This window comes from Melanostigma gelatinosum (genome assembly GCF_949748355.1).
Source record: "Melanostigma gelatinosum genome assembly, chromosome: 2".
Classification (NCBI taxonomy): Eukaryota; Metazoa; Chordata; class Actinopteri; order Perciformes; family Zoarcidae; genus Melanostigma; species Melanostigma gelatinosum.
The window spans coordinates 4,230,491-4,244,544 of NC_136635.1; the positions used below are offsets into that span (position 1 = coordinate 4,230,491).

The following is a 14,054-nucleotide window of genomic DNA, read 5'->3' on the forward strand; positions in this document are numbered from 1 at the left end:
AGCTCACTCACTGAATCATAGGTTGAAGTGCTGATTCCAGCTCTAAACGGGGCAAAGACTCTCAGTTCATCATAGTTGGAATGCTGTTAAGCATTCCAAGTATTGGTCTTTGAATATTTCTTCTTCTATTTCTTCCGTCCCACCTCTTCTTCTCCATTTTTTTAAGCTACAGAAACTGTTAAAAATGTTCAGCTCTTTCACCAGAGGTCTGCTATGACTTTTTATATTTCTAACCTTTAAACTTTTTGAATTATTAAGCTTTTTATTTTTTCAATAGGATCTCTATGGAGAATATTTTCAAATGGCTTCAGGCACACAGGTGTTTGCGATTGAGCCAATTAGTGATGTTTATAAACACAGACTCACAGACACACGCGCACATACACTCCTCTCCCTCTCTCTCTCTGTGTCTCATACAGTCATTCAGGGTTAGGGATCTTTAAAGGTCTTTAGCATTTTCTAGTTCAATCTGAGTTTAAAGTCACGCTTCCATTCAAGTTTCCTTGTTTCCTTGTTGTTTCCTTGTCGAGGTGGGGTTGTCTTGGCTCTATCCATAGTCAGTCTTTAGTCGAGGTGGGGTTGTCTTGGCTCTATCCATAGTCAGTCTTTAGTCGAGGTGGGGTTGTCTAGGCTCTATCCATAGTCAGTCTTTAGTCGAGGTGGGGTTGTCTAGGCTCTATCCGTAGTCAGTCTTTAGTCGAGGTGGGGTTGTCTTGGCTCTATCCGTAGTCAGTCTTTAGTCGAGGTGAGGTTGTCTTGGCTCTATCCATAGTCAGTCTTTAGTTGAGGTGGGGTTGTCTAGGCTCTACCCATAGTCAGTCTTTAGTCGAGGTGGGGTTGTCTTGGCTCTATCCATAGTCAGTCTTTAGTCGAGGTGGGGTTGTCCTGGCTCTATCCGTAGTCATCGTCTTTAGTCGAGGTGGGGTTGTCTTGGCTCTATCCATAGTCAGTCTTTAGTCGAGGTGGGGTTGTCTAGGCTCTACCCATAGTCAGTCTTTAGTCGAGGTGGGGTTGTCTAGGCTCTATCCATAGTCAGTCTTTAGTCGAGGTGGGGTTGTCTAGGCTCTACCCATAGTCAGTCTTTAGTCGAGGTGGGGTTGTCTAGGCTCTATCCATAGTCAGTCTTTAGTCGAGGTGGGGTTGTCTAGGCTCTATCCATAGTCAGTCTTTAGTCGAGGTGGGGTTGTCTTGGCTCTATCCATAGTCATCGTCTTTAGTTGAGGTGGGGTTGTCTTGGCTCTATCCATAGTCAGTCTTTAGTCGAGGTGGGGTTGTCTTGGCTCTATCCATAGTCAGTCTTTAGTCGAGGTGGGGTTGTCTTGGCTCTATCCATAGTCATCGTCTTTAGTTGAGGTGGGGTTGTCTAGGCTCTATCCATAGTCAGTCTGTAGTCGAGGTGGGGTTGTCTTGGCTCTATCCATAGTCAGTCTTTAGTCGAGGTGGGGTTGTCTTGGCTCCATCTATAGTCAGTCTTTAGTCGAGGTGGGGTTGTCTTGGCTCTATCCATAGTCAGTCTTTAGTCGAGGTGGGGTTGTCTAGGCTCTATCCGTAGTCATCGTCTTTAGTCGAGGTGGGGTTGTCTTGGCTCTATCCGTAGTCATCGTCTTTAGTCGAGGTGGGGTTGTCTTGGCTCTATCCATAGTCAGTCTTTAGTTGAGGTGGGGTTGTCTTGGCTCTATCCGTAGTCAATCTTTAGTCGAGGTGGGGTTGTCTTGGCTCTATCCATAGTCAGTCTTTAGTCGAGGTGGGGTTGTCTTGGCTCTATCCATAGTCAGTCTTTAGTCGAGGTGGGGTTGTCTTGGCTCTATCCATAGTCAGTCTTTAGTTGAGGTGGGGTTGTCTTGGCTCTATCCGTAGTCATCGTCTTTAGTCGAGGTGGGGTTGTCTTGGCTCTATCCGTAGTCATCGTCTTTAGTCGAGGTGGGGTTGTCTTGGCTCTATCCGTAGTCATCGTCTTTAGTCGAGGTGGGGTTGTCTTGGCTCTATCCATAGTCAGTCTTTAGTCGAGGTGGGGTTGTCTTGGCTCTATCCGTAGTCATCGTCTTTAGTTGAGGTGGGGTTGTCTAGGCTCTATCCGTAGTCATCGTCTTTAGTCGAGGTGGGGTTGTCTAGGCTCTATCCATAGTCAGTCTTTAGTCGAGGTGGGGTTGTCTAGGCTCTATCCGTAGTCATCGTCTTTAGTCGAGGTGGGGTTGTCTTGGCTCTATCCGTAGTCATCGTCTTTAGTCGAGGTGGGGTTGTCTAGGCTCTATCCGTAGTCATCGTCTTTAGTCGAGGTGGGGTTGTCTTGGCTCTATCCATAGTCAGTCTTTAGTTGAGGTGGGGTTGTCTTGGCTCTATCCATAGTCATCGTCTTTAGTTGAGGTGGGGTTGTCTAGGCTCTATCCATAGTCAGTCTTTAGTTGAGGTGGGCTTGTCTTGGCTCTATCCATAGTCAGTCTTTAGTTGAGGTGGGGTTGTCTTGGCTCTATCCATAGTCATCGTCTTTAGTTGAGGTGGGGTTGTCTAGGCTCTATCCATAGTCAGTCTTTAGTCGAGGTGGGGTTGTCTTGGCTCTATCCATAGTCATCGTCTTTAGTCGAGGTGGGGTTGTCTTGGCTCTAGCCATAGTCATCGTCTTTAGTTGAGGTGGGGTTGTCTTGGCTCTATCCATAGTCATCGTCTTTAGTTGAGGTGGGGTTGTCTAGGCTCTATCCATAGTCAGTCTTTAGTTGAGGTGGGGTTGTCTAGGCTCTATCCATAGTCAGTCTTTAGTTGAGGTGGGGTTGTCTAGGCTCTATCCATAGTCAGTCTTTAGTCGAGGTGGGGTTGTCTTGGCTCTATCCATAGTCAGTCTTTAGTCGAGGTGGGGTTGTCTTGGCTCTATCCATAGTCATCGTCTTTAGTTGCGGTGGGGTTGTCTTGGCTCTATCCATAGTCATCGTCTTTAGTTGAGGTGGGGTTGTCTTGGCTCTATCCATAGTCATCGTCTTTAGTTGGGGTGGGGTTGCTCCCTTCAGAGCCACAGAACTCCTTTAAACCCACTATAAATAAGTTTCAGTTTCCCGTTGGAGTATATCTTCTTTTATTTAGGTGGGCCTTTCTTTGCGGTGGCTGAGATCTGTTTTGCTTCTGCCCCCGTCCAGAGCAATACATAACTCTGCTTCTGTGTCCGACCTGTCTGCCTCTTCAGGGTGCCGCCTGCTATCCACTGTAGCTGAGTAGTACCTCATTCAACGCAACTGCAGAACACTAGCTGGGTTCATATCTAGCTTCTCATTTCAGTTCGTGGTGAAAGCACCACATGATGTCATCATTGTGTCAGTTTGTCAACGGTACCTACAGTTTAGATGACCTGTCTGGCCCACATACGTGCCACGATGTGTCCCAGGCTCTGAATGTTTTGACGTGCATCCCGTTTCTAAACTTGTTGCATTTACTCCACAGGGGAACAGAGGAGATGACCGGTGATATCAATGACTCAATCGACTTCATCCTCCTGAACTTTGCAGAAATGAACAAGTTATGGGTCCGAATGCAGCATCAGGGTCACAGCCGAGACCGGGAGAAGAGAGAAAAGGAACGACAGGAACTCAGGATTCTGGTGGGAACCAACCTAGTTCGCCTCAGCCAGCTGGAGGGCGTCAACGTGGAGAAGTACAAACAGGTGTGTTTGTGTATGTCTGTTGTTTCCAATAAGATTAGTAAAGTAAGATGATAATTTCAGTTTATAGTGATTTTATTTGGGTCTATAGCTAATTCTAATAAATATATTAATCAATGTTAGGAGAAGGTCTGAAGTTAGCTGAGTATGAAGTTTAGTTGGAGGCACTATACATCACCTCAAGATATCTACACATGCGCCTTCTGGGCCACCGTCCACTGGATGCTGTTCTGCCTGCATATCATCAATACATTGACTGTTCTGCAAGAGGCACTGGACACATGTAACGGATGTGTTCCCCCTGTCCATCCTTGATACCACAGCGCTGTTGCGCTTGCATCCCAACTAGTGATTCAGAGAGAGAGAGGTTTAGTGAGACAGGCAGGATTAGGCTAGACCAGGGGTCGGCAACCTTTTCTATCCAAAGAGCCATTTTGCTCTATTTTCCACCAAATACAATTTGTCTGGAGCCGCAAAAGCTATTTGACATCACAGCTTATAAAGTTATATTATATATCCAAAAACTATAGTTTGTTGTATTTATGAAAATATAGAACAAGAATAGTCGATAGTCAATTCTTGACTCTTTTTTTGCAATTTTACCCGTTCTAACAATATCAAACTCTGAAGAGGAGAGTTTGCTGCAGCAGCTGAGAAATCGCTCTTTTTCCCTCATCTCCAGCGTGACACTTTTCAGCACATGCTGTGTACAACAGTCTGCTGGTGACCGCTTTCCTTTCAGTTAGTTTGTTACTGTATACTACTTAAACACAGGTCAGTGTGGCAGCACAGCTCCCAGGCTCCGTGTGCTCTGTAGAACAACATTCCTCTGAATCTACTGAAATAGCTACTTGTAAAAATAGTGATGTCGAGAGTCTGTCAGAATTCTTTGTTTCAGCTTTCAAGTCAAAGAATTTAGTTTCAATTGATTCTGGGTTGTCTCTGCTTTTCCCTCTTAACTCTTATTTGCGGCATCTGACACTGAAATACTGTACAATCATTGAGCTGTTTGGTCTGTTTGTCATCTGGCTGGTCAAAGTGGTTTCCTCTTTGTTTCTCTCTCTCCACAGATTGTTCTTGCTGGAGTGCTGGAACAGGTTGTGAACTGCAGAGACTCGTTGGCTCAGGAGTATCTAATGGAGTGCATCATTCAGGTAGACGTCCAGGAGTCCAGCGTGTGTGTGTGTGTGTGTGTGTGTGTGTGTGTGTGTGTGTGTGTGTGTGTGTGTGTGTGTGTGTGTGTGTGTGTGTGTGTGTGTGTGTGTGTGTGTGTGTGTGTGTGTGTGTGTGTGTGTGTGTGTGTGTGTGTGTGTGTGTGTGTGTGTGTGCGCGCGCAGTAGCAGCTGTCCTGGGTATTAATCCGTGTGATGAGGCCGATGGCTAAAGAGTACACTAGATTAATAATAAGTGAAGCTGCTGAAGTGAAATCTCGTCTCTTGGAAGGTTTTCCCAGATGAGTTCCACCTCCAGACCCTGAACCCTTTCCTGCGTTCCTGTGCTGACCTGCATCAGCACGTCAATGTGAAGAACATCATCATTGCCCTCATTGACAGGTGTGCTGTGATTGACTGTAGATGAGCAGAAGAAACAGAAATTCACTCCTTCTGTTCCCAGGTGTAGCAGATTATAAAATGTGCTGAGGATCAGCAGTGTAATAAAGTGACTGTACACTTAATGAACTAACTCAAACAGTGGATCTGAACAAGACTACCTATGTGTGTGAATGTATTCAGATTTTCTCTAATTTCAGTTCTGTTTTTCAGACTTGCTCTCTTTGCTCATCGAGAAGACGGCCCTGGCATTCCAGCTGAGATTAAACTGTTTGACATCTTCTCTCAGCAAGTGGCCACTGTCATTCAAGTAGGTTCATGACTCAGCAGTCAGCAGGACCATGTGGTCAGTCTGTACGCACTACACATGTTTGACTTCTCAAGTTCTCTTCATATGACATCAGCCACTTCAATCAGGAGTGTAAAAGTCACAGCAGCAATCTGACTGGACGAGACCTCGCATCGTTGCCATACCACGTCTTACATGGCTTCTCTATGGATCCAATGCAGTCGCTTTATTTAGAATCAGCTTTATTGGTCAAGTATGTTTGACCACACGAGGAATGTGACTGTTTCTCGTGGCTGTGGTGTACTCTCACAGGGGGAGGTGGAGTGGGGCAGTAGGGAAATGGTTCCACACAAAACAATAAGCAACCTGAGTGATGTGTGGCCAGACTTTGGCCTGCGATAGCCTCCACCATTGAGTGATCGAGGGTCACAGCTCCAGGGATGGCTTGATGTTCTGTGTAAAGACAGCAACACAATGAAATATCCAGATGCATGTCTTTCTAGGACTGAACACTGTAGCTATTGCTCTTTTAATTTGTATTTTTCTGCACAAAAAATGTAAATGAATGAAAAACCATTCAATATTTTTAGTGAGCCGATTTTAAGGTGTAGAGGAGAGTTCAAGAGATTCATGTCAGATGAACCTAAAACCTGTTATTTCTGCCCCTACAGATGTTTTTGTGTAATTTATAGTCAACTTAAACTTTCAATTCTCATTCATGTCAACTGTGACAGACTGGTGATCCAGTAGAGCAGTCTTCTCCCTCCCAAGCTATGTGGACTCTAAGTTTACGTTGGAAACAAACTGACGCTTTCTTCTTCTGTGATTCCTCCTTCAGTCTCGCCAGGACATGCCATCAGAGGACGTGGTCTCTCTTCAGGTCTCTCTCATTAACTTAGCCATGAAATGCTACCCAGACCGTGTTGACTATGTCGATAAAGTCCTGGAGAGCACTGTGGAGATATTCAACAAGCTCAACCTGGAACAGTAAGTCCTCAACGTCCTGAAATAGAATGAATGTCTCGAACAGTGTAGGAAAGGTCCACTGTTCGCTATGCACCACGGCAGGGAACAATAGGCCGAATGTTGATAATGTTTTGATTTAAGAAAATGTAAATATTAAACGGTTGCTCGATGGCCATAATTCTTACTTTGACAGTCAAGTCAGTGAAATGCTGGCATATTATCAACAAGAATAGAATCGGCTCCTTCCCTGTGGACAGCAAAGCCGAGGCTTAACTGCAGAGCTTCTGTTCAGCGTGTGCGAGTTGAAGGCAAAGGGTGCTTTCACATCGGGGACCCGGGCCCAGACCTGAGTACACCTGACCCCCTTGATAAACACACAAACGATCCACCCCAAGGTATCGGGAGGTGAGACCCAGAAAAAAGACTTGTGCGTGTTCACACCAGAGAGAATTTAAAAACAGAAATGAGAAAAACCAAGTGGAAGCCACTGGAGCTGGAGAGATCTGTGACCGTGATCAGAAACCTGGATACCGGCATACTCCAAATGCAGTTTAGTCACAGACCTGGTCACACAAAGGATAGCATGGGTACAGGGACTGACAGTTGAAATAGTCTCTGCCTCGCTTGTGTCTCACTCTCCCCTCTCCCTCCCCAGCATAGCCACCAGCAGCGCAGTGTCAAAGGAACTGACCCGACTGCTGAAGATCCCGGTGGACACCTACAGCAACGTCCTGACTGTGCTGCAACTCAAGCACTTCCCGCCACTCTTCGAGTACTTTGACTACGAGTCGCGCAAAAGCATGAGCTGCTATGTGCTGAGCAACACGCTGGACTACAACACCACCATTCTGGCCCAGGAACAGGTCTGATGCTTACCTACTCCTCAGGACATCAGTCATGAAGCCTGACCCCTACACCGGCCACTGGCACACCACATTGCTTGTGGACGTAAATTGCTGCTGCATTCCAGAGAACTGGATTGGGTTGCAACTTGAAGGTCGTTGGGAAAGACCATAAGCCAAAATAATAGTTGACGCAATAGTTATTGGGAAAGCAAGCTGAGATAATTCTGGTGTAGGGTTAGACGAGTGTCCGAGTTCTCCCTTTGACAACGCACTAGATGGGGTATCGTCAGTTGATCACATGTCCTGCTTCTTCCCAATCTGCAGCCGATCTAACCGACCTGGCAACTGTCCCTCACGGTAGTGATGCCATATGGACTTTGCTAATAAGAATAGTTTCAGATATGAAAGCTAATTGTTTAGCTGTGAATGTGTTTGGAACTTTTTGTATTGTTCCTCCAGAAGGACTTTGTTTACACACAAGAATAAGAAACCAAAAGTCTTTTCTTTTCTCACTAAATAATCCAAAAGAAGTGAAGAGATGAGCAGTACGGATGAGTGTTGTAGTAAAACGATGGCCGTCCCTCGCAGCCGATGCTGTGGAGACGGTTCATTGTTAGCAAGATGTATGTCCCCGACTGTTGAATCTCTCTTCAACTTCCTTCTGCTGTCTTCACTGTCCACAACCGCTACAGGCAGAAGGAACAAGTGACCAGCTTTTGCGGTTCCCTTGATCCAAATGTGTAGCTGCAGTTCTGAAGAGGCGCATGTCTTTATTGGAGTAGTTGTGCTGTAAGCCCTTAACATAAAGCTATGAATCAAGTATCAGCAATGTATCCTCGACTAATGTGACCAAGGAAACATGTGTAGCGCTGTGGCTGTAAACAGTCACTGGAGCCTCACAGTCTGTAAACTCCTCCCTCCCTGCTTTCTCTAGGTGGACTCCATCTTGAACTTGGTATCCACACTGATACAGGACCAGCCAGACCAACCTGCTGACGATCCCGACCCTGAGGACTTTGCTGAGGAGCAGAGCCTTGTGGGTCGTTTCATCCATCTGCTCCACTCTGATGATCCTGATCAACAATATCTTGTGGGTTCTTTCCTCAACATCAAATGAGCATGGCGTTGAACAAACTAGATGTGTACACTCCTAACTGTTACTGCTCTACCATATCTCTGCAGATCATTTTGAAATCATGCTGTAGTGTTTGTCTTTTGGTCAATTCAGACTTGATGTGGACTGTGATTGAGGGCTGGGTATCAATACTCTATTCCTCTTTAAGGTAGCGTAGCAAGTGGTGTCCAGTCAACCATCCTCTGCGTCCAGATAGAGAAAAGACTTCGCCAGAGCATTTCAAACTCATGTTTCTATAACCTTCTCATCCCAAACTGTGACTTTGTAATTGACCTGTTTGCTGCTGTTAAAGTTAACTCTGATTTGTGGTCAGATTCTGAACACAGCCCGGAAACACTTTGGGGCGGGTGGAAACCTACGGATTCGCTACACCCTCCCTCCGCTGGTGTTCGCTGCCTACCAGCTGGCCTTCAGATACAAAGAGAACTCTTCATCGGTGTGCAAATGTCCTTTTTACTACATCACACCTGCTGTATTTCTAGTGTTGTCCATCCTTTTAAATTGGCCCAAATTTGTCTCCCGTCAGGATGACAAGTGGGAGAAGAAGTGTCAGAAGATCTTCTCCTTCGCCCATCAGACCATCAGTGCGCTCATCAAAGCTGAGCTTGCTGAGCTGCCTCTCCGACTCTTCCTGCAGGGGGCGCTGGCTGCAGGCGAGGTCGGCTTTGAGAACCACGAGACCGTAGCTTACGAGTTCATGTCGCAGGTACAATGTTTAATGCAACATTCAGGCGTTACCATGTCTACACAGCAGTTAAATGTGATGATTGGTTGGAAAGCTATGATGCACCAAACAACTCCGAAGGGTTCACACATTGTTCTTAGTTACTCGACAAATCGAACAGATTGAGACAACAGTCGGGAAACAGGGAAACATCTTTCAACCAGTGACTAGTTGGCTTCAGCCAACACTGTGTTTTGTGTTCAAGTAGATTTGCTAAAGCTCAAACTTGGGCTTTTTTAATTTAAACATTTGGAGTTTTATTTTTTTACAGCAAAAATGTTGTTCCTAAAAAGGAAGCACTGACCAATGTGAGTGCAGTAATATTGCAAACTAGGCAACTAACCAAGACCAAAAAGCAATTCAATAAATTCCAGAGACCATGGTGGTGAGAGTTGTAAACACTAAACCTCGAGCTCTCGTGTCCCCCCCCCCCCCCCCCCCCCCAGGCCTTCTCTCTGTATGAGGATGAGATCAGTGACTCTAAAGCCCAGCTGGCAGCCATCACACTGATCATCGGTACCTTTGAGCGAATGCGATGTTTCAGCGAGGAAAACCACGAGCCGCTGAGGACTCAGTGTGCGCTGGCGGCCTCCAAGCTGCTGAAGAAGCCCGATCAGTGCCGAGCTGTCAGTATCTGCGCCCATCTCTTCTGGTCGGGTCACAGCACCGACAAGAGTGGCGAAGAGGTGTGTTCCAGCAATCTTCTGTCATTAATATATATATATATATAATACTTGCCCAGTAAGTTCATTGTTCCGACACAGTTGAACTGCAATCTGTTTCCTCAGCGGTCACTGTTAAATACTCGTGTTGCATTTTTAGATTCGTGATGGCAAGCGGGTGATGGAGTGTTTAAAGAAAGCCCTGAAGATCGCCAACCAGTGTATGGACCCATCGCTGCAAGTCCAGCTCTTCATTGAGATCCTCAACAGATACGTGTGCTTCTATGAGAGGGAGAACGATGCGGTAGGACACCTCTAACGTCTCCGTGGTTACGAGTGCTCTATGCGTACACACAGATTGGATAACGTCAACACTGTTACCATTGAGTGTTTACACCCCTGTGTGCGAGCTGGCGTTCTTCTTCACCGTCTAACTCCACTGCCTCTAACAGTCTAAATCTGTTGACTCATTGTAACATTCAGTTTTGTTATTGCGATGACTTCAGGTCGGCATGGGCACATACGTCTTCCAGCAGCAACATCTTGAACCTTCACAGCACGTAGACGTGATGTGAATGCAGTCAGTTCATGTCTCTTACACTGTCCCTCGCCCTCCACCCCTCCAGGTGACCGTCCAGGTGTTAAACCAACTTATCCAGAAGATCAGGGAAGATCTCCCTAACCTGGAGGCCAGCGAGGAAACGGAGCAGATCAACAAACACTTCCACAACACACTGGAGCATCTCCGCCTGCAGAGAGAATCCCCCGAGTCGGAGGGCCCCGCCTATGAGGGCCTGGTCCTTTAAGAGGTTGGAGGTTGGAAGGAAGTCCATCCTTGGATGTTTCACTCGATCATAAATATACAACATCCCATCCTGTAGGCCAGAGATAACAAATAAATGTCAAGAGCTCAAAGAACTCGCTCCTTCCTTTTCTTATTATAATTATTGTTCATGCATCATTTCTCCTTCACGGCCCCTCACTAGCAGGACTGTGTTCTGCAGCAGGCTGGAGATGTTACAGCAGCACTGCACCAGGTTCAGTGTGAGTCACGGGTTCATGTTCCTTCATGAGGTCCTGCTCGACTACTTTCTCTCTAACCTGTATCATTGTATTGTCACATTAGGCGTATTAGCTGACAGAGGTGTGTCGCCTCACTTGTTCACATCTTCCCGTATGGAGAAGTGAGTGTATCACGGCTCCAGAAGCTAGGAGTGGTGTTCCAGCTGTGCGAGCCATCTTAATGCTCATCTGTAGCGCTGCTGTTCTCTCGGATGCTTTGTTGGGACCAACCAAACTGAAGAGCAGACAAATCGAAGCAGAAGCAAACTATGATCTGTCGATGCAGTTTATAATGTGTAAGTTTAGCACGGTCCTTAATTCTCTGCCATTCCAACTGGACTGCAGAGAAATTACAAATTATTACCAAAAACAACTCAGAAATTGTCATATTGTTCCTCATACTTCAGCAGCTCTTCATTTAAAAAAGTCAAATCAGATTTGTCTGTCCATCCCGCTATGGACTCATAGTTGATGCATTCGTTTTTTCCTCGACTCAATGGATTGACGGCGTGAGAAGTGCAGCATGTGTGCATGCGTTGGTGTGCTTCTACTAACACGCCTGCTGTCAGTGGACCAACAACTACAATGTCTGACTCTTCATCATTTTGTTGATCAATGAAATCCCGTTGCTTGGTGACCCTGTCGTCTGGGATTGCTCTGTGGGGGGGGTGCAGTGATTCCTCAGGATTGTATGAGAGTTGCCATACTGAGGACCTTCTGATGTACATGTCTGCTGATTTCTCTTACTTCGCTATTACTGTTGATCTGTTATTGACCAATTTATTTCCCCTTTTGAAATCTGTGTAAACCTACTTGTAAATCAAATAAAGATTAAATAGCAATTATCATTGTCATTTGCTGAAATAAAACTGATATTAACAATAGATGTTTGCATTTTGCTAATGTCACACACAGATGCACCCTCACACTTGACCGCCGTGGCAAAATGAACCGGGAGCTCTTGCTTCGTGCAATGATGCCTCGAACGGTTCAGTCACAAAATGTGTTGTTGTTATAGGCCACTCCCACTGCCATTCAGCATGAGCACAGAAACACCTTCGCACCCGCACAGTTGACCTTATTGCCAAATATCGGACTCATTGAGCGAAATGTGGCCTAAGAGTGCAGACGGGCTGACTGAGTGAGCTTTAGAGCTGCTGGTCACAGTTCAATAAACCTCCGTCCACTGACTTGTGACGGCATCAATGTGAGCTTTAAATGAGCTTTACCAGCCCATGAATAAGAGCCAGTGACGTAGCTACTAGGTGGCCCATCGTGCAAATGTTTGAGTAACGTTTTATCCAGTGTCCGAGGCATGATGACCAAAAAGAAACGCCTGAAAAGATGAAAAGATATGTCGGTAAGTGTTAAAATACCTTTTTTTGACCAACTGCGGAAAGTAGCATCAGGTTTTTTCCTGAATTTGACCCAAATCTTGATTGTGCTGTTGACCACTGGGTTCTTTGAACCGTCCTGAGTCGATCTCGATGATATCGTTCTGAACCTGGAGGGGGCGGAGCCACAGATTGTGAGGTTGACCCAATACAGAAGCTCGTTACACTTTTTCCCATGGTTGAGTTGTAAAACTTTATCAAATATAATAAACAGTGGAGCGTGACAGTTCTTGACATCGTAAATAGTAAACTAGATTAAGAGTCCACATGCTAGCTGAGCTAAATGCTAACATGTTGATCATCTTCTCATAGTTCAGATAATGTTACACTGTTTAAAATATTATACATAAATAGTGAAACACGTCAACACCCTTAGAATATACAACAGAACGGCTGAAAGTAAAGATGGAGACTTTTCTAGAGTTGGCCTCCGAGAGACTGATAAAAGATGATATATATTACCAATAAGGCCATTACATCGATAACGACACTGATCTTTAGCTCCTTGTATTCAAAATACATGTCATCTTTAACAGTCATCCATTGTCATCCATTATCCACATGGCGTCTGCTCAGTGTCGTGCAGGGGTGTCAAAATACGGCCCGCCACGTCATTTTATGTGGCCCGCGAATCCGCCAGCCAGCCAAAAAATATATATATATTAAATTTGATTTGATAAAAATAATATCCCCATAGTTATGAGATAGAAAGTCATAACTATGAGATACTTAAACACAGTCATAGGAGCAGCTCTTTGGCTGGTTACTGTACATTTGACATGTATTTGTCTTTGATATTTTCTTTAATAGTTTGATCTTTGATAGAGTAATGTGGGTTTATTAACCCTAAATTAAAAGGATTTAAGTTATAACAACAGAAATGTGTTTAAATGTCATTTTTCATTTATATAACTGCATGTACAATATTTTTACACTTAAATAAACAATAATCAAATGCAGAGACAGTTATTTACCAATATGTTATGAGTAGTTACATTTACACCGTCTTACATTTACAACCGGCTCTTTGGAGTATCGATTAGTATTGATGAGTATTGATTAGTATAGATGAGTATCGATGAGTATCGATGAGTATCGATGAGTATCGGTTGGTATCGATGGGTATCGATGGGTATCGATGGGTTTCGATGGGTATCGATGGGTATCGATTGGTACCGATGAGTACCGATGAGTATCGATGAGTATCGATGAGTATCGATTAGTATCGATGAGTATCGATGAGTATCGATTAGTATCGATGAGTGTCGATTAGTGTCGATTAGTATTGATGAGTATCGATTAGTATTCGCATCGCGTTTGGTGTGACCTTTAGGATCGCAATGAATGACGGCACGTATGAGCCTCAAGAATGAGCTAAGAAAGTTAGCGGAAAGATTAATGTGAGACAACATCCGGTTTCTTCAGACGAACATCCGGTTTTCAGAATAAGATATTTCAGAATAAGATAACAAAGTATGAATTATAGTCGCATGAGTATACACAAGTATAAAACATGCTACCTGCACCTAATACACCTAAATTGTGGGTAAAGTTTCTTTATTCTTTGATCGCTGGGTCACCATCATCACCTCTGAGTTACAGCATCATTATTATTGATGAACAGTAGAGCTGCATTCACATGCTCTGACTGTCATGAAGACACACATTTAGCTGAAACGTGCTGAAACATGTTCTTCAGCAGCAGTGGAACGTTTCACATACAGTCACACACTGAGCACAGATATAGAAGCGATAGAACTGCTGCTGTGTAAAGAGAATACTGC

The 14,054-nt window shown here is 44.9% G+C and overlaps 1 protein-coding gene across 1 annotated transcript in view; it reads left to right on the forward strand.

Moving 5' to 3' along the window:
* The window catches only part of vps35 (VPS35 retromer complex component), a 19,256-nt gene extending 7,521 nt beyond the window's left edge, over nt 1-11,735 (forward strand). Inside the window, exons 6-17 of the mRNA XM_079285490.1 lie at nt 3,427-3,646; nt 4,714-4,797; nt 5,087-5,196; nt 5,407-5,503; nt 6,321-6,469; nt 7,104-7,311; nt 8,228-8,383; nt 8,742-8,864; nt 8,955-9,134; nt 9,599-9,838; nt 9,975-10,118; nt 10,441-11,735. Of these exons, the coding sequence (XP_079141616.1) occupies nt 3,427-3,646; nt 4,714-4,797; nt 5,087-5,196; nt 5,407-5,503; nt 6,321-6,469; nt 7,104-7,311; nt 8,228-8,383; nt 8,742-8,864; nt 8,955-9,134; nt 9,599-9,838; nt 9,975-10,118; nt 10,441-10,620 (1,891 nt within the window). The 3' untranslated portion in view covers nt 10,621-11,735. The remainder of the gene's footprint in view (nt 1-3,426; nt 3,647-4,713; nt 4,798-5,086; nt 5,197-5,406; nt 5,504-6,320; nt 6,470-7,103; nt 7,312-8,227; nt 8,384-8,741; nt 8,865-8,954; nt 9,135-9,598; nt 9,839-9,974; nt 10,119-10,440) is intronic.
* The last annotated feature ends 2,319 nt before the right edge of the window (nt 11,736-14,054 follow it).